Source organism: Ranitomeya variabilis, chromosome 1 (genome assembly GCF_051348905.1).
Source record: "Ranitomeya variabilis isolate aRanVar5 chromosome 1, aRanVar5.hap1, whole genome shotgun sequence".
NCBI lineage: Eukaryota > Metazoa > Chordata > Amphibia > Anura > Dendrobatidae > Ranitomeya > Ranitomeya variabilis.
In genome coordinates, this window is record NC_135232.1 from 293,632,119 (window position 1) to 293,652,984 (window position 20,866).

Here is a 20,866-nt window from a genome sequence, read left to right on the forward strand (position 1 = left end):
GCCTGCTCGCTAAAGGGGGTTAGAGTGGTTAAAGTGACGGGAGCGGTTGGAAAGTCCTTCCCGACCATGACGTGTATACAGTTGTGCTCAAAAGTTTACATACCCTGACAGAATTATTGCTTTTTTTTTGCTTGGCATTTTTTCAGAGAATATGAATGATAATACCAAAACTTTTTCTCCACTCATGGTTAGTGGTTGGGTGAAGCCATATATTGTCAAACTACTGTGTTTTCCCGTCACCAAGCAGTATCCGAAAATTTCTGTGGCTTATTTTTTTGGTTTTTATCACATTGGAGCTAACTTTTCTTGTGCAGTTATGCCAGTAGAGGTGTACGACTTGTAGTTCAGGTATGGAGAAGATCCGCTCAGTTTCCTCACTATTAGTGGTGTGAAGGAATGATGGAGGACATTCTGTGCTATAATAACCATAATGATAAGCATGTGAGTGGCATTCTCCTATGGAATAGGCTTTGCCTACATATCATAATGAGGTTTACAATACATCTTTCCCACTGATGAACAGACAATGCAGTGATTGTGAGACAGAGATGTAATATTCTTTGCTTGTCAGTATAGGTGCCGATGCTTGAGCCCTAGCAGCGCTCAGTACACCGCAGCCTTTACATTGTAGCTGCAATCCATATGTTGTATACCATGCTTCTCCTTTATTTCTGAGGGTAAAGGGTTGAACATGTCAATGGTTACACACTATTTTTTTGTGTAGCTTTTGGGAGATTCCGGTGACTTATGGTTAATGGTATCAGAAGATTGCAGAGGTGCAGTACACCTACAGGAAAGGTACTGGGATAGAAAATACTGAAAAGTTGTAATGCAAGTGTAAAAAATGCGATTTACATGTTATGTTCTTTTTACTTTTCTTGCTTTCTAATATAAAACAACTTCAAAGTGACCTCACTTACATGTCTATTACAGTCTCATTCAGCCCAATGTCAGGGGTACCAGCATTAGCTTGGAGATGCAGAATGTGAGCCTTGAAGGGGCATATTGGTCACAGGAGCATCAGGAGACCACAACCTGATACTGACTTCTAGCCGGACACTATGACATGTCAGAGATTTATTTGGATAATTATAATGTGACCTGTAGAACGTGAGCCTTGAAGGAGCGTATTGGTCACAGGAGCATCAGGAGACCACCACCTGATACTGACTTCTAGCCGGACACTATGACATGTCAGAGGTTTATTTGGGAAATCTAATGTGACCTTCAGAATGTGAGCCTTGAAGGAGCATATTGATCAGAGGAGCATAAGGAGACCACCACCTGAAGCTGACTTCTAGCCGGACACTATGACATGTCAGAGGTTTATTTGGGAAATCTAATGTGACCTACAAAATGTGAGCCTTGAAGGAGCATATTGATCAGAGGAGCATCAGGAGACCACCACCTGATACTGACTTCTAGCCGGACACTATGACATGTCAGAGGTTTATTTGGGAAATCTAATGTGACCTTCAGAAGGTGAACCTTGAAGGAGCATATTGATCAGAGGAGCATAAGGAGACCACCACCTGAAGCTGACTTCTAGCCGGACACTATTTCATGTCAGAGGACTGTTTGGAAAATCTAATATGACCTGCATGGTTAACCCATCCATCACCTACATTGATAAGAACCTAATGACAGGGCTAGTTTCCACTAGTGTTGAACACATTGATTCTTTATTACTAAGATTTAATCTTTTGGATTAGTGGCGGTGTCACAGGTTCAATGGAGTTGTGTCAATCTAAACATTTATCCTGATAGATCTTTTCAAGCCTTTGAAGTATTGTGTGCTGCTGATGGGATTACTTGGCCTGTATTTGCATGACCTGCTGTCATTTCCACACATGTGATGAGCGGCTTATGGAGTAGTGATGAGAAGGCCCCTGAAAGCCATTGTTCTGTCTGCACACCAGTGATTAGTAGGAATGCGTTTTGATTTAATTAATCCTATCAGTGCTATTTGTACTAGAGACCTTTGTAATCCTGAAAAATGGTAAAACCTTTCAATCACTTATAATTCCTGGAGGGACATTTACTAGAAAATTGCAAATTAAAATGCTGTCACTTTCTGTGCCTGGAGTGGCCAGCAGTGAGAAGATCAGCTCAGGGCTGGATTTACTTATGACTTTTATTGCTAGGCCCTAAAGGTACCTTCACACTAAACAACTTTCCAACGAGAACGACAACGATCCATGATGTTGCAGCGTCCTGGATAGCGATCTCGTTGTGTTTCACACGCAGCAGCGATCTGGATCCTGCTGTGATATCGCTGGTCGGAGCTAGAAGTCTAGAACTTTATTTGGTCGTCAGATCGGCATGTATCGTCATGTTTGACAGCAAAAGCAACAATGCCAGCAATGTTTCTTCATGGAGCGAACAACCAGCGAGAACGATAAGTACGTCACTGGATCGCTCCTGCATCGTTCTGCTGTTGCCGGTGTCTGACGTCTCCTAGCGACCTAACCAGCGACGCTGCAGCGATCGGCTCGTTGTCTATATCGCTGCAGCGTCGCTTAATGTGACGGTACCTTAACTTTACTGTTTCACCGATATACACTATTTAAAAACTATATATTTTTGTTTAAATATTCATTAAAAGACCAAAAAGGTAATAAAAAGAAAAATATAAAAAAACACACAACCAGAGGGTCTAGATCGGAGATAAGGTACTCAAATATCACCCCTTAATAAATAGTAGGTATAATAACAGTGTATAAAAAGAAAGGTTACATGAGGGGTATAATGACAAGGATATATGAGGCTAGGATCATCCTGCTACACCCCTAAAACATCCCTATTGCACCCTGTTTTCGTCCCTACCTGACCGCAGAGGTTGGCACCCTATAAAAGCAAGTAGGGCTCTCACTAAATATAAAGGAGGAAAACCCCATGCATAAATTTACATATAGTGCATACAGGAAAGATATATATCTTTGTACCGTGTTAGCCAGTAGATAGAATAATATTTGGAATTGAGAGTGCTCAATGGTTGATGCCATTTAATGGCTAATGAAAGGATGGTAACAAATTGCAAGCTATGTTTTCGGTCTGACATAGGACCTTCATCAGATAATTCTTTGACATGAACTGGATGTGGAAGCAATCCCACTAGAAATAAGAGAGCGTCCAGGATATGAGATCCCGCTGAGATGGGTATGTACTGAATGGCACGCTCCTTCTCCACGGACTTGGACACACAGTGCAGTACTCTTGCAACTCTGTTGCTCCTGACCCCGGCGCTTGCTCCCCTCAGTTGGTGTCCTTCATCCTTCAGTACATACCCGTCGCAGCGGGATCTCATATCCTGGACGTTCTCTTACTTATTGTGGGATTGCTTCCACATGCAGTTCATGTTAAAGAATTATCTGATGAAGGTCCTATGTCGGACCGAAAACGTTCATTAGCTATTTTTTGGCTGGATGCACCAATAAAAAGGAAGCATAATTTTTTTCACATACCGAGTGCCAAGTTAATTTACTATTGCTTTATGGTTTGGATACCCTACTTGAGCACCAATAGCACCTACCTCTATTGAGTGCCGTGGTTCTTGTTATTATTCTCCCGGAAGAGTGACATCCCCCTAGCCCTTACTATGACCATTTTACAGCACAAAAGTTCAGGTCCCCATTGACTTCTAAGGGGCTTGGGTAGAGTTCTGGTAACCAAACTTTGGACTAAAGTTTGCTCGAATCCTAACATCCGAGGGTTCACTCCTCCTTACTGAGCAAGTGTTAGTTATATCAGTCGGGGTTCCTTTTGTGCCTTTTGGGTATTTTTTTCATAAAAAGTACAATCTGCTATGCCCCTCTTGCCATACCCGCCTACTCAGTGAAGTCCGACAGGTTTCGGCTGTGTGCTTTGAACGTTAATTTATCATAGCTCTGTTTTAGGAGGCAGCCAATACTCTAGTGTCAGCATATTCTTGGGACTGTGTCTTTCCAGTTTGTCATAGTAAACAGTTTGTAGAGGACTTTGCTTTTCTTAAGGGATAATACTGCTTGCGCCTTATGTACTTCTATTATTGTAATGTGCAGGTGGACTCCAAGTTCTTAAACTTTCTGTTTGAGTCCCATTTATGTGAGTTCATTGCAGTTGATCAGGTACAATAATATTGCCATTGTTATAAATCTGTCCTTTTACATGACTTATTTTTAGGATATTAATATCCACAATCCCATCTTTATTTCGTTTTCTTCCTCCGCTAGTGACAAGCATTTAATATTAATATCATCTTCCCAGATAAATTGGGTAATAATGCTCCAGTATTACATTCCCATTAATATGGCGATTTCACAGCAGGGTAGGACCTGTTACATGACGGCTTTTATTAAATCGTGTCTACAAATAGCACCCATTTTATGAGGTTTAGTTTAATTTTCAGCTTAAAGGAATAAACTCCTGCCATGAGAATTTCTACCAGACCCCATCTGAGTTTCTGGATGCTGTGCAGGTACACAGATGGTGCTGCGTGGTCAGTGTTTGGTTCTAGCATCCAACATGGATGCCTTTCTAGCTCCCTCAGAGGTCCTTGACCAAGACTGGTAATCCGGACAAGTTTGCCAGTAACCTGAAAGTTGCTGATATATCACTAAATATTTAGCAGATGGTCAGGAAAACCTGAGTAATGACACAGATCGGCTGTTTTCGGTTAATAACTGTATTGTTATTACGTGACACAAGGTGCCTTGACTTTATTGCTTTGCTTTTTCTTCAGTCACCTCCGAACACCTTCCAAGGACAAGGTAAGAATGGCGCCCAGATGCAGTCCACCATAATACAGGATCCCATAGAGATTTTTTTTCATGTCTTGATTCATACAAAATCCAACAAGAAAAACTTCCATATTACTTTCACATGCATACATTTTTACAGTAATAAATGAAAAAAAAGGAGCCTGTCAAGTCCAAAAATGGCCACCATTAGGTTACATATCCCTATTGCTGCATTTTAATAAAGTCCTTTGTGTCCCAGCAAATGTTTACTTTCCCAGCCTATTTCTTAAGGTAGCACTAGTTATATGCAAATTTGTCAGGACTAGTCTGGGTTTTTCTTGTTTCACCCAGACTCGTCCACTTCAGATGCTGCGAACATGCCACGGTCATGATTGACAATCTCCATTGACTGCATCATCTCAAGAGAATAATCATCTGTATAGTTTCCTGGGCAAGTGCATTGCTTTGATGAAGCTGCGGTGGAGGTGACCTAGTCTGAATGAAGCAACACCCACCCGGCCTAGTCCTACCTAATTTGCATATCACGAGCCGTACATTAACACATTACATTTCCACCACAGCACTATTTGCACCATAACAGACTGAAGCCTTCAACAATGTCTTAAATATCGATCTTCCAGCACCCCCTTTAATAACGGGACAATGATTCCTCGTCTCCGTCTCCTGTGATGCAGACATGAGCCTAGGCAGCGAACCATAATGGACCAAGCCAATACACTTGATATCCAGCCCTTAGTCAACATGACAATGCTGCTGATGGTGCTAATAAAGGGATGGAGCTAGGTATGATGGTGTTATATGGACAGGCGTCCTCCAACAGAGGCCTCCAGGGCTGACAGAAATGATAACTTTTGGGGTGTAACTTGGCGTATAAGGCCCCTTTCACACTACATTCTTCGCCACGTTCAGGTGTCCCGTCAGGGCTTGCGTCTGATCCCCTCTCAAAACGGGTTTCTACTGGAAGGGGACACCCTGATGTAGTGGACTGCCTCTGGGTGTCCGCCTCCAGTAGGCGTATACACCCCAAAATGGTGCACGACAGAGCAGAAGGTGACTTCATCTGCACTCCATGGCCCCATTGGCGCAAACCACTGAACTTGTGAAAGCACCTTAACTTAGAGTCATGTGAAAGGCACCTCATAGGATAAAAAAATGGTAACTCCAATTAGATTTCCGTTCTTTTTTTTTTATAAAAAATGCCAGCCCAAAAGAACAAATACAATATAAATGTATTTTTTATGTTTTCTTTCATAAATCTAATTGAATAAAAATGTATGAAGATTAACATTATTACCTATTTTATATCCTTCTATTTTTAACGAATTATCCAATGCATTTAAGTCTGCTAAGATGAATGACACACAACTCTGTCAACAAGTGCTACCCCATCTGAGAGCGCGATGTAAGGACAGAGACACTGATTCCAGCAATATATCACTTGCTGGGCTGCTAGTATTTATAGAATTAATGATTTATCTACTGCAGATCTAGCAGTTCTCTGAATGCTGAGCTCTGTATTACCCCACCCACACCCATTATTGGCAGTTTTCTGTGTACACTGTGCATAGGCAGAAAGCTGCCAATCAGTGGTGTGGGAAGGGCTATGCAAAGGTCATGAATATGAAGGAGGCTTACTAGTCCTCTATTGATATTCTCTTGCTGATAAAACAATAATTTTATCAAAACCAAAACAAGCAGTCCAGTAAGTAATACATCGTTAAAATCCCTGGATCTCTGCCCCTGCATTCTGAAAAGTTATGGCTGACTTGAACTGTAATTTGCTACTTTTGTATTCATGTTACAGATGCCTCGTTACCCCAGGATGTCTACATGATCCCAGTATTTGTCATGGAAAAGGAAGCCACTGCACTTCGCCAATACCCAGTTCAGTGGATGAGCAGGTAGGCTGTGAAAAGTAGAGTGGGGAAACAAAGGAAACCATTCTACTTTTCTGCTGATTGGTGTATCCCGTCTTTATCTTTTCTCTAACTTCTTATGTTGCACATAAACACGGGATACAATTCTGCCAAACACACTGATTGCAACCATCCTATGTGTTTCTTGGTCTCGACACTCCCCCAACAGATAATATTAGGACTTGAGGACTTGGGCATATTCAGTTTCAACATGATCAGTCTTTAGTTCTTTGCAAAATGAGCAGCTTCCAAAGGTGTCTGCCAGCGGATGATTTTCTGCCCCCTATTGAGAACCATTGAGTATTGCAGGATGCGAAAAGAAGCTGTTGGACAAGTGGTCGGATGTCAGCTATTGAAGGTGTAAGGCCACCTTAAGTCTACTTTCATTTGCTGTCATTCTCTCTTAGCTAATATCTACCAACGGTTCCTTGCTATGAATAGTATTACATCAGTTGTTTTTCTAATATATGAGGTCTGTGTTGTAAATGAGGCGTAAAGTGCCACATAGCTCCATAATTTGTGTTACAGAGAAATATTCGGGGGATGTATAGAGGGGACTGAGTAGTTGAGGGCAGGTGCTGGTTGTGTTTTACAGCAGGCACTTGCCTCTAACAGCAGCAATCGGAGTAAGCTCAGATTGCTAGTGTTTACCTGCTTAAAAGGGTTGTCCGCTAATACAACAACCCCTTCTCACCCTGTTTTCCCCCTTTAGAATAAAAACACCTATACTCGCCTCCTGTGCTGGCGCCACTCCAGCGGTATCGGCACTCACGTTCCTGGGGCTCGCGGGAGGTTGTGATTGAGCGCAGGGCTCAAGTGACATAAGAACCTCACGTGAGCCCCGTGAGGTGAGTATAGGTGTTTTTATTTTAAAGGGAGCAAACATTTAGATTGAGAAGGGGATAGATGTTGTTATAGTTGTGGATAAACCCCTTTAACCCATTAGGTATATGCTGTGTGCAGAAAAATATAGAAACGGCAGATTTGCTGTTTAGGTCCTCTCGTCTTCCCCCAAAATTGCAACAAAAAGAGAAAAACACATGATATATAAATATTCAATAAAAAATATCAGTTCTCCATGCAAAAGTCAAGCCCTCAGTCAGGTCCATTTTATCACACAGCGAATTGTGGGACTTTGGTTTTTTTTCACCATCCCACCCCACCGGGAATTTTTTTTCCAGTACATGTGTATGCTAATGTGAATGGTGTCATTTGCAAATACAACTTGTCCACAACCTCCCCCGTACCTCCTCAAACTCACCCCTCCTAATACTATACTGATGTTCAAAGAACCAGGACATTGTTTTCTTTTTTCAAGGGGAAGAAAAAATTAAATCACAGCAGTAATGAATAATTGTTCAATCATTAAGAGGTTGAAACTACAGGACCAGCTAACAGGGTAGGAGCTCCAATCGGCATTGGTTTCTCACAACCGGCACTTTTGGCTTCATGCATAAAAAGTGTTCCAATGTCAGTGTTTCATATAGAACCTAACCATATTTCAGTTGGTTTATTGCCAAAACCAGCATTGACACATTTTCATAGAAAAATTGTACAGTATGTGGACATTTCTTTGTGCCATTGTCAGATGCTGATCTATATACAGTGGCTTGCTAAAATATTCACCTCCCTTGGCTTTTTACCTATTTTGTTACATTACAACCTGCGTTTAAATAATCTGTTAGCGAAGTGTGAAAAGTATAGGGATACATTCAATTTATGGGATCAAATAACTAAAAATTTATATGTGCATATGTATTCACCCCTTTTTCTTTGAAGCCCCTAAAAATTTCTGGTGCAAGCAATTCCCTTCTATTGTCACATCCTTAGACTGCACACAGATGGACTTCCTTTCACTAAAGGTACCGTCACATTAAGCGACGCTGCAGCGATAGCGACAGCGATGCCGATCGCTGCAGCGTCGCTGTTTGGTCGCTGGAGAGCTGTCACACAGACCGCTCTCCAGCGACCAACGATGCCGAGGTCCCCGGGTAACCAGGGTAAGCATCGGGTTGCTAAGCGCAGGGCCGCGCTTAGTTACCCGATGTTTACCCTGGTTACCAGCGTAAAAGTTAAAAAAAACAAACAGTACATACTCACCAGCGCGTCCCCCAGCCTCTGCTTCCTGACACTGACTGAGCTCCGGCCCTAACAGCACAGCGGTGACGTCACCGCTGTGCTTTCACTTTCAGTTTAGGGCCGGCGCTCAGTCAGTGTCAGGAAGCAGAGGCTGGGGGACGCGCTGGTGAGTATGTACTGTTTGTTTTTTTAACTTTTACGCTGGTAACCAGGGTAAACATCGGGTTACTAAGCACGGCCCTGCGCTTAGTAACCCGATGTTTACCCTGGTTACCAGTGTAAAATATCGCTGGTATCCTTGCTTTTGCTGTCAAACACGGCGATACACGGCGACCTAGCGACCAAATAAAGTGCAGACCTTCTAGCAGCGACCAGCAATTTCACAGCGGGATCCAGATCGCTGCTGCGTGTCAAATACAGCGATATCGCTATCCAGGTCGCTGCAACGTCACGGATCGCTGGCGATATCGCCTAGTGTGACGGTACCTTAAGTGTCACAGGGGCTGTCGGTATAATACACATTTTTTGAAAGGTCACAGAGGCAGCAATCACATTAAGCAAGAGGCAACACTATCCAAACAACACCATGAAGACCAAGGAGATCTCCAAACAAGTCAGGGACAAAATTGTTTAGAAGGACAAGTCAGGGTTAGGTTACAAAAGGTTAATTTTCACTTAGCCAAAAGACATGTGGGAGACTCCCCAAATGTATGGAGAAAGGTGCTGTGGTCAAATGAGACCAAGATTGAACTATTTGGCCACCAAGGTAAACTGTGTCTGGCGCCAAACCAACAACTCAGCACCCCAAGTATACCATCTCCACAGTGAAACATGGTGGTGGCAGCATCATGGTGTATGGATGTTTTTCGGCAGCAGGAACGGGGAAACTGGTTAGAGTCGAGAGGAAGATGCATGATGCGAAATGCAGGGATATTCTTTAGCAAAACTTGTTTGTCTGTCAGTGATTTGAGGTTGAGCCGGAGGTTCACCTTCCAAGAAGAAAATGACCCAAAGCATACTGCTAAAGCAACACTCGAGTGGTTTAAGGGGAAACGTATAAATGTTTTGTAGTGGCCTAGTCAAATTCCAGACCTTAATCCAATTGAGAATCTGTGGTCGAAGATTGCTGTTCACCAGATGAAACCATCTAACTGGAATGAAGCAGTTTTACCTTGAGGAATGGGTAGAAATCCCAGTGCCAAAATGTGGAAAGCTCATAGAGACTTTTCCAAAGCGATTTGCAGCTGTAATTGCCACAAAAGGAGGCTCTATAAAGTACTGACTTTAGGGCGGTGAATAGTTATGCACACTGAAGTTTTCAGTTATTTTGTGCTGTTTTGGTTTCTTTTCAGTGTCAAGCAAACCACAATGTTCCCAGTTGTAGGCATGTTCTTTACATGAACTGATGCAAACCCTCAAAACAACAGTGAAATTTTAGGTTGTGAGATGGCAAAACACGAAAAAATGCCAAGGGGGGTAAATACTTTCACAAGCCAGAGTGGGGATAATTTTCATCATGACTATGTTCTACAAAATAAGTACACGCTCTTAAAAATGTATTTTTTTTAATGTACCAGCATAACAAAAAAAATATCTGGTCCTTAGAAAGTCTTAAAATTAGGTGGCTGCATCCTCACATGATAACACTGTTTATTATTTATTTAACAAAACTATCCAAAAATAAGGCCACTTCCAAACAATTTGGAGTCCATCATTCTACAGTGAGACAGATTATTCACAAGTGGAAAACACTCAATGCAATTAGCAATTTTCCAAGGAGTGGATGTCCCAGCTAATAGACCCCAATGTCAGCCCATGCAATTCTTTGACATTGCAAACAAAAAAAAAGAGCTAAGGTACCGTTACACTAAACGATTTACCAACGATCACGACCAGCGATGCGACCTGGCCGTGATCGTTGGTAAGTCGTTGTGTGGTCGCTGGAGAGCTGTCACACAGACAGCTCTCCAGCGACCAACGATGCCGAAGTCCCCGGGTAACCAGGGTAAACATCGGGTTACTAAGCGCAGGGCCGCGCTTAGTAACCCGATGTTTACCCTGGTTACCATTGTAAATGTAAAAAAAAAAAAAACACTACATACTTACATTCCGGTGTCTGTCACGTCCCTCGCCGTCTGCTTCCCTACACTGACTGCCATAAAGTACAGCACAGTGGTGACGTCACCGGTGTGCTCTGCTTTTACTTTACGGTCGGCGCTCAAAGTCAGTGCAGGAAGCTTACGGCGGGGGACGTGACAGACACCGGAATGTAAGTATGTAGTGTTTTTTTTTTTTTTTACATTTACAATGGTAACCAGGGTAAATATCGGGTTACTAGGCGCGGCCCTGCGCTTAGTAACCCGATGTTTACCCTGGTTACAAGCGAACACATCGCTGGATCGGGTCACACACACCGATCCAGCGATGACAGCGGGTGATCCAGCGACGAAATAAAGTTCTGGCCTTCTAGCTCCGACCAGCGATGTCACAGCAGGATCCTGATCGCTGCTGCGTGTCAAACACAACGAGATCGCTATCCAGGACGCTGCAACGTCACAGATCGCTGTCGTTCTCATTCAAAAGTTGCTCAGTGTGACGGTACCTCTACACTACAGCTTAGACTCTAAAGGCCTTAGTTATGTTAAAAGTTAAAGTTCATAACAGTACAATTAGAAAAAGGCTGAACAATTATGGCTTGTTTGGAAAGGTTGCCATGGGAAAGCAACTTCTTTCTAAAAAGAGCATGGCAGAACGGCTAAAGTTTGCAAAGTTGCATCTGAACACACTACAAGCCTTCTACAACAATGGCCCTGATTCATCAAAGTGATTATGCCAGAGATCTTGCTTAACGCTTTGAATGATCGCATAAATTTTGCACAGTGCGATGTTGAAGGAAACATTTGGTGGAGATGGGGCATTGAAGTGTCTGCTTGTCTAATTCACAACGGGACCTATTTAAATACCTAATTAAATACACCAACCATGACCTTAACAAACGCCGATACGCATTAACACGGTGGTCATTAAGCAGCTTTATTCCCTCATTGCTGTTTTAAAACGGCGATGGAGAATAGTGCCGCCCGGCGTTGGAGTTTCCCACAGGTGTCAGCTGTACATAACTGACACCTTGCAGTATCAGACCCGGCCGGTCTAGCGTCCGATCGGGCCAACTAACCCCTTAAATACCGCTGTCAATCGCTATTAAAGTTGTTGCAAGGTAGTCACAAGACCCCCTTAGTAACAATCGGACCCCCACAATAAGAATATCGGGTCTCAATGGTTACCATTGTACCCTGAGGTCATGTGATGACCCCATGATACGGTGGTCTCTGAGATCCAGCTATAAGTTGGCTCTCACAGGCTGAGTCAGTGACTCACTGACAGTCTCATACACTGCAGTATACGAGCTCTGCAGTGTATGAGACCAGTGATCAAACTGAAAATTATACATGTCCCACAGCGGGAATAAGTAAAAAAGGAAAATAAAACATGTAAAAAAAAGTTTAAAAAAAACACAAGAAGTGCACAGAAATCACGAAAAGCTGTTTTCCACTCAACTCAGCATTTTGTGATAAAACAAAAATAAACAAAAAAACTTACACATAATGGGTATTGCCGCATCTGGAACAACCCACTCTATAAAGCTGGCATGTTATTTATTCCATTTGGCGAACGCCGTAAAAAAAAAAAAAACATCTAAAAAATGTTGCTTTTTCATCACACTGACTCACAAAGTGAATAAAAAGCATTCAAAAAGTCATAAGTAAAAAAAAAAATGATGTAAATGAAAACGACAAACTACAAAAAAAGCCCTAATATGGCTCATTTGGCAAAAAAAAAAAAAAAATTACAGCTCTCAGAATATGGCGATGCGAAAACAAATTCATTTTTGTAAAATATTGTTTTTAGTGTGTAAAAATAGCAAAGCATCAAAAATATATGTGTGTGTGTATAGCTGCAAACGTCTGGTTTGTAATGCAATATCTTCATAGGTGTATAGAGGCCCATTTCCAACAACCATCAATCCAGTGTTCTTATGGTACTTTGTGTTTGCTAACTTTGTTAGAAGGCTAATGGATGGTTAGAATACCCTTGAAAACCCTTGTGCAAGTATGTTAGCACAGCTGAAAACAGTTTGGCTGATTAGAGAACCTATAAACCTGACCTTCCTTTGATCTAGTTGAAAATCTGGAGCATTACATTTGTTGGTTTCATTAAACTCTCAAAATGGCCAGAAAATAAAGAACTTTCATGTGAAACTCAACAGTCTATTCTTGTTCTTAGAAATGAAGGCTATTCCATGTGAGAAATTGCCAAGAAACTGAAGATTTCCTACAACGGTGTGTACTACTCCCTTCAGAGGAGAGCACAAACAGGCTCTAACCAGAGTAGAAAGAGAAGTGGGAGGCCCCGCTGCACAACTGAGCAACAAGACAAGTACATTAGAGTCTGTAGTTTGAGAAATCGACACCTCACAGGTCCTCAACTGGCAGCTTCATTAAATAGTACACGCAAAACGCCAGTGTCAACGTCTACAGTGAAGAGGCGACTCCGGGATGCTGGCCTTCAGGGTAGAGTGGCAAAGAAAAAGCAATATCTGAAACTGGCTAATAAAAGGAAAAGATTAATATGGGCAAAAGAACACAGACATTGGCCAGAGGAAGATTGGAAAAAGTGTTATGGACAGATGAATCCAAGTTTGAGGTTTGAGGTGTTTGGATCACATTTGTGAGACGCAGAACAACTGAAAAGATGCTGGAAGAGTGTCTGACGCCATCTGTTAAGCATGGTGGAGGTAATGTGATGGTCTGGGGTTGCGTTGGTGCTGGTAAAGTGGGAGATTTGTACAAGGTAATAGGGATTTTGAATAAGGAAGGCTATCACTCCTTTTTGCAACACCATGCCATACCCTGTGGACAGCACTTGATTGGAGACAATTTCATCCTGCAACAGGACAATGACCCAAAGCACACCTCCAAATTATGCAAGAACTATTTAGGGAAGAAGTAGGCAGCTGGTCTATCTGTAATGGAGTGGCCAGCACAGTCACCAGATCTCAACCCCATTGGGCTGTTGTGGGAGCAGCTTGTTGACCGTATGGTACGCAAAAAGTGCCCATCAAGCCAAACCAACTTGTGGGAGGGGCTTCTGGAAGCATGGGGTGAAACTTCTCCAGATTACCTCAGCAAATTAACTGCTAGAATACCAAAGGTCTGCAATGCTGTAATTGCTGCAAAGGGAGCCTTCTGTGACGAAAGCAAAGTTTGAAGGAGAAAATTATTATTTCAAATAAAAATCTTTTTTTCAAACCTTGTCAATGTCTGGACTAGATTTTCAATTCATTTGGCAACTCATTTGATTAATAAAAGTATGAGTTTTCATGGAAAACACAAAATTGTCTGGGTGACCCTAAATTTTTGAACGGTAGTGTGTGTATATATATATATATATATATATATATATATATATATATATATATATATATATATATATATATATATATATATATATATATATATATATATATATATATATATATATATATATACAGGTCCTTCTCAAAAAATTAGCATATAGTGTTACATTTCATTATTTACCATAATGTAATGATTACAATTAAACTTTCATATATTATAGATTCATTATCCACCAACTGAAATTTGTCAGGTCTTTTATTGTTTTAATACTGATGATTTTGGCATACAACTCCTGATAACCCCAAAAACCTGTCTCAATAAATTAGCATATCAAGAAAAGGTTCTCTAAATGACCTATTACCCTAATCTTCTGAATCAACTAATTAACTCTAAACACATGCAAAAGATACCTGAGGCTTTTAAAAACTCCCTGCCTGGTTCATTACTCAAAACCCCCATCATGGGTAAGACTAGCGACCTCACAGATGTCAAGAAGGCCATCATTGACACCCTCAAGCAAGAGGGTAAGACCCAGAAAGAAATTTCTCAACAAATAGGCTGTTCCCAGAGTGCTGTATCAAGGCACCTCAATGGTAAGTCTGTTGGAAGGAAACAATGTGGCAGAAAACGCTGTACAACGGGAAGAGGTGACCGGACCCTGAGGAAGATTGTGGAGAAGGACCGATTCCAGACCTTGGGGAACCTGAGGAAGCAGTGGACTGAGTCTGGTGTGGAAACATCCAGAGCCACCGTGCACAGGCGTGTGCAGGAAATGGGCTACAGGTGCCGCATTCCCCAGGTAAAGCCACTTTTGAACCATAAACAGCGGCAGAAGCGCCTGACCTGGGCTACAGAGAAGCAGCACTGGACTGTTGCTAAGTGGTCCCAAGTACTTTTTTCTGATGAAAGCAAATTTTGCATGTCATTCGGAAATCAAGGTGCCAGAGTCTGGAGGAAGACTGGGGAGAAGGAAATGCCAAAATGCCTGAAGTCCAGTGTCAAGTACCCACAGTCAGTGATGGTGTGGGGTGCCATGTCAGCTGCTGGTGTTGGTCCACTGTGTTTCATCAAGGGCAGGGTCAATGCAGCTAGCTGTCAGCAGATTTTGGAGCACTTCATGCTTCCATCGGCTGAAATGCTTTATGGAGATGAAGATTTCATTTTTCAGCACGACCTGGCACCTGCTCACAGTGCCAAAACCACTGGTAAATGGTTTACTGACCATGGTATTACTGTGCTCAATTGGCCTGCCAACTCTCCTGACCTGAACCCCATAGAGAATCTGTGGGATATTGTGAAGAGAAAGTTGAGAGACGCAAGACCCAACACTCTGGATGAGCTTAAGGCCGCTATTGAAGCATCCTGGGCCTCCATAACATCTCAGCAGTGTCACAGGCTGATTGCCTCCATGCCACGCCGCATTGAAGCAGTCATTTCTGCCAAAGGATTCCCGACCAAGTATTGAGTGCATAACTGAACATTATTATTTGATGGTTTTTTTGTTTGGTATTAAAAAACACTTTTATTTGAGACAGGTTTTTTGGGTTATCAGGAGTTGTATGCCAAAATCATCAGTATTAAAACAATAAAAGACCTGACAAATTTCAGTTGGTGGATAATGAATCTATAGTATATGAAAGTTTAATTGTAATCATTACATTATGGTAAATAATGAAATTTAACACTATATGCTAATTTTTTGAGAAGGACCTGTATATATATATATATATATATATATATATATATATATGTGTGTATATATATATATATATATATATATATATATATATATATAATTTTTGTCAGAGCTGTATATATGAGACCACTGCAAAATGTTCAGTTTGTCTGATTTTCCTCTTTATAGGTATATTTTCTGAAAAGAAGAGGTCAACATTAAAAAAAAAACCCAGTGCTTTCAGACCTCAAATAATGCAAAAAAAACCAAGCTCATAATCATTTAGAAACAACAATATGGGAGTGGAGTCGCATCCATATTCATTACTGTAATGAGCGGTACCATGTGACTGCTCAACGCTGGAAGAAGCTGTCAGCACCCGAAGACCAGCGGAGATGCAGGGACCACGCCAGGAGCAGGTGAGTATGATGTGACAGCCCCCACTCCCCCGCCGACCCCCCCAGGACAATGACTCAAGTATAAGCTGAGAGGGGCACTTTCAGCCAAAAAATGGGCTGAAAATCTCGGCGTATATTCTCACTACAAGATGCACCCCCATTTTCCCACCAAATTTTTTTAGGAAAAAAGTACGTTGTATAATCCGAAAAATACAGTATATCCTGCTCTTTCCACTGAGCGCTTACGTCGGGATTTCCGTGCTAATTCCCCAAAAACGCAAATCAGACAAAACCCCAGACGGAACCATTCACTTAGGAGATAGGGATGGAGTCACTTTGGACTGGTCTCTATTCCGGCGGTGTCCCATCATTTTGGGCATCTTTTTAGTGCACAACTGTGGGCGACCACAGATCTGTGCATGCCTAAAAAGTTGGATACCACTGGAGCAGACGCCAGACGGAGTACAAAGTGTTTCCATCTGCCTCATGGTGGGTGGTTCCCTCGGGAGTTTCATCTGATTCGTATTTTTGTGGGATTTACATGGAAACCCCGACTTAAGTGCTCAGCGTGGAACACAAGAGTGTGATCCTAGCCTTATACTGGAAGCGATCAAAACATATGTACCCCAAAAGGTTACCAATAAAACCCCTAATTTTTCCTACCCAAAACCATCCTACACTCAGGTCTCTCATCTGTCACGGGAACTATAGGGGTTACTGTGAACAAAGACTCTGGAAAAGCGACATGGCTTCTGCCCCCTCAAATAAAATCCAGTGAATTCTGCGCTACCAAATCTAAATGCCCCCCTCCTTTTGAGCCCCACTGTGCCTAAACCACAGTTAGAGGCCACATGTTTGGCATTATTGTAATGGAGATAAAGCACTTAACAATTTACGGGTGTGTCTCACCAGAAGCACAAGCTGAGCCCAATGTATTGGGGCACTAGAATATATAGGGGCTCTACACAATGTATGGGTACTAGATTGGCAGATTTGCAATTCTCCAGAAAAAAAAACTGGCTTGGATGTTACAAAATAGTCAATGCAGCCATAGATTAATTTATTGAGGTGCAGTTTCTACAGTGAGGTCACTTTTTGAGTTTTTCTGCTGTTCTGGTACCTTCGGGGCTCCGCAAATGTCGCCCGCAAACAACTCTAGCAAAATCTGTGCTTCAAAAGCCAAATAGCGCCCCTTCCTTCTCAGCCCTGACGTGTGGCCTAACAGTAATTTTTTACAACATATGAGGCAGCTCCGCGTTCGCTAGAAATTGGGCAATAAATTTTGAGGTCCAGTTTCACCTATTAACCCTTGTATACCTGACAAATTTGCAGCAAATACAAAAATTTTATTTTTACCACTAAATTGTCATATTTCCACCTCTCAATGTTATAAACTTTTGTGAGGCACCAATGGGTTCAAAATACTCACTACACCCCTAGATTAATTCCCTGAGGGGTCTAGTTTCCAAAACGGGGTCACTTGTGGGGAGTGTTCACATGTCCAGGGCTCTTCAAATGCGACAATCTATCCCAGGCAAATGGGGGGGCTCTCTTTGCTATTTTCGACCACATATCGGGTATCGTCGCGTTCGGAACAAATTGCATTACAAATTCTGGGGTCATTTTCCTCTTACTATCCATTGTGAAAATTACCAATTTGGAGCTAAAACATTTTCGTGAAAAAAATTAAAATTTTCAATATGACAACCTAATGCTATAAAATTTTTGTAGTATCTGTGGGTTCAAAATGCTCATTATACCCCTGGATAAAAATCCTTTAGGGGTGTAGTTTCAAAATGGAGTAAGTTGTGGGGTTTTATCACTGTTTAGGGCACTGTTTGGTGACTCTCCAAACGTGGCATGACACCCACAGTCCATTACATCAAAGTCTGCATTCCAAAACGTCACTCCTTCCTTTCTGAGCTCTGATGTATGCCCAAACAGTAATTTTCCTCCACATATAGGGTATCTGCATACGCAGGAGAAATTGCACAACAAATTTTGGGGTCCATTTTTTCCTGTTACCCTTGTGAAAATAAAAAAATGGGACTAAAGGTACATTTTTTGTGGGTAAAATGCGATTTAATTTTTTTTTTCCATAGCTCTACGTTTTAAACTTCTGTGAAGCACCTGGGGGTTCAAGTTGCTCACCACACCTCTAGATATATTCCTTGAGGGATCTAGTTTACTTAATGGGGTCCCTTTTTTGGAGGGTTTCAACTGTGGCACATCAGGGGCTCTTCAAACGCGACATGGCGTCCACTCTCGATTCCAGCCATTATTTGTGTTCAAAAAGTCAAATGGTGCTCCTTCCCTTTCAAGATCTTCCGTGCGCCCACACAGTGGATTTTCCTGACATGTGGGGTATTGGCATACTCAGGAGATATTGCACAACAAATTTTAGGGTCCATTTTCTCCTGTTACCCTTGTGAAAATAAAAAATTTGGAGCTAAAGTAAACATTTTTGGTGAAAAAAAAAAAAAAAGCTAAATGTTCATTTGTTCCTTCCACATTGCTTTAGTTCCTGTGAAGCACCTGAAGGGTTAATAAACTTCTTGAATGTGGTTTTGAGCACCTTAAGGGGGTGCAGTTTTTAGAATGGTGTCACTTTTGGGTATTTTCTGTCATATAGGCCCCCAAAGTCACTTCAAATGTGATGTGGTCCCTCAAAAAATGGTTTTATGAATGTTAGTGGAAAAATTAGAAATTGCTGATCAACTTTTAATCCTTCTAACTTCCTGACAAAAAAAATGTTTAAATAATGATGCAGATGTAAAGTAGACATGTGAGAAATTTTATTTATTAACTGTTTTGTGTAACATAACTGTCTGATTTAAGGACATAAGAATTAGAAGTTTGAAAATTGTAAAATTTGTGACATTTTTGCCAAATTTCTGATATTTTCACAAATAAACGCAAGTCATATTGAACAAATGTTACCACTATCATTAAGTACAATATGTTACGAAAAAAAGTCTCAGAATCGCTGAGATCCGTTTAAGTGTTCCAGAGTTATTACCACATAAAGTGATACTGGTCAGATTTAAAAAATTCGGCCTGGTTATTAAGGTCAATATTGGCTCAGTCAATAAGGGGTTAAGACGTTCTAAAGACCAATTATTTTTATTATGTCCTTATACATAAGACCATAGAATTCAAAGAGGGTGTACTTAGTTTTTTCATTTCTGTAGGTGTCCATTAGACATACATTACCGCTCAAAAGTTAGGGTCACCCAGACAATTTTTTGTTTTCCATGAAAACTCATACTTTTATTAATCAAATCAGTTGCCAAATGAATTGAAGATCTAGTCCAGACATTGACAAGGTTCAAAAAAAAGATTTTTATTTGAAATAATAATTTTCTCCTTCAAACTTTGCTTTCGTCACAGAAGGCTCCCTTTGCAGCAATTACAGCATTGCAGACCTTTGGCATTCTAGCAGTTAATTTGCTGAGGTAATCTGGAGACGTTTCACCCCATGCTTCCAGAAGCCCCTCCCACAAGTTGGTTTGGCTTGATGGGCACGTTTTGCGCACCATACGGTCAAGCTGCTCCCACAACAGCTCAATGGGGTTGAGATCTGGTGACTGCACTGGCCACTCCATTACAGATAGAATACCAGCTGCCTGCTTCTTCCCTAAATAGTTCTTGCATAATTTGGAGGTGTGCTTTGGGTCATTGTCCTGTTGTGGAATGAAATTAGCTCCAATCAAGCGCTGTCCACAGGGTATGGCATGGCGTTGCAAAATGGAGTGATAGCCTTCCTTATTCAAAATCCCTTTTACCAGCATCAAAGCAACTCCAGATCATCACATTACCTCCACCATGCTTGACAGATGGCGTCAGGCACTCTTCCAGCATCGTTTCAGTTGTTCTGCGTCTCACAAATGTTCTTCTGTGTGATCCAAACACCTCAAACTTGGATTCGTCTTTCCATAACACTTATTTCCAATCTTCCTCTGTCCAATGTCTGTTCTTTTGCCCATATTAATCTTTTCCTTTTTTTAGCCTGTCTCAGATATTGTTTTTTCTTTGCCACTCTGCCCTGAAGGCCAGCATCCCGGAGTCACCTCTTCACTGTAGATATCCAGTAGAAAAAAGAAGCATAACACGGCAACACTCACCGGTCCTGTGATGCAAATCTTGTCTTTATTGAAGCTTGTAATACATGAATCTTCACGGCACGGGGGAGTGCCGTGGAGTGAGAGGTGAACAGACGGGGAAGACGGCCGTTTCACGCCCGATTGGCGCTTCTACGGGTCCATTCCATTCTTCACTGTAGATGTTGACACTGGCGTTTTGCGTGTACTATTAAATGAAGCTGCCAGTTGAGGACCTGTGAGGCGTCGATTTCTCAGACTACAGACTCTAATGTACTTGTCTTGTTGCTCAGTTATGCAGCAGGGCCTCTCACTTCTCTTTCTACTGTGGTTAGAGCCTGTTAGTGCTCTCCTCTGAAGGGAGTAGTACACCCCGCTGTAGTAAATCTTCAGTTTCTTAGCAATGTCTCGCATGGAATAGCCTTCATTTCTAAGAACAAGAAAAGACTGTCGAGTTTCACATTAAAGTTCTTTTTTTCTGGCCATTTTGAGAGTTTACTGGAACCAACAAATGTCATGCACCAGATTCTCAACTAGATCAA

General features: G+C 41.7%; 1 protein-coding gene across 2 annotated transcripts in view; it reads left to right on the top strand.

The window, feature by feature from the left end:
• Positions 1 to 20,866, top strand: part of HPS4 (HPS4 biogenesis of lysosomal organelles complex 3 subunit 2) — a 72,888-nt gene that overhangs the window by 48,117 nt on the left and 3,905 nt on the right. For both annotated transcript variants that reach the window (XM_077295386.1, XM_077295393.1), the window contains exons 9-10: positions 4,721 to 4,748; positions 6,544 to 6,640. In XM_077295386.1, the coding sequence (XP_077151501.1) occupies positions 4,721 to 4,748; positions 6,544 to 6,640 (125 nt within the window). The remainder of the gene's footprint in view (positions 1 to 4,720; positions 4,749 to 6,543; positions 6,641 to 20,866) is intronic.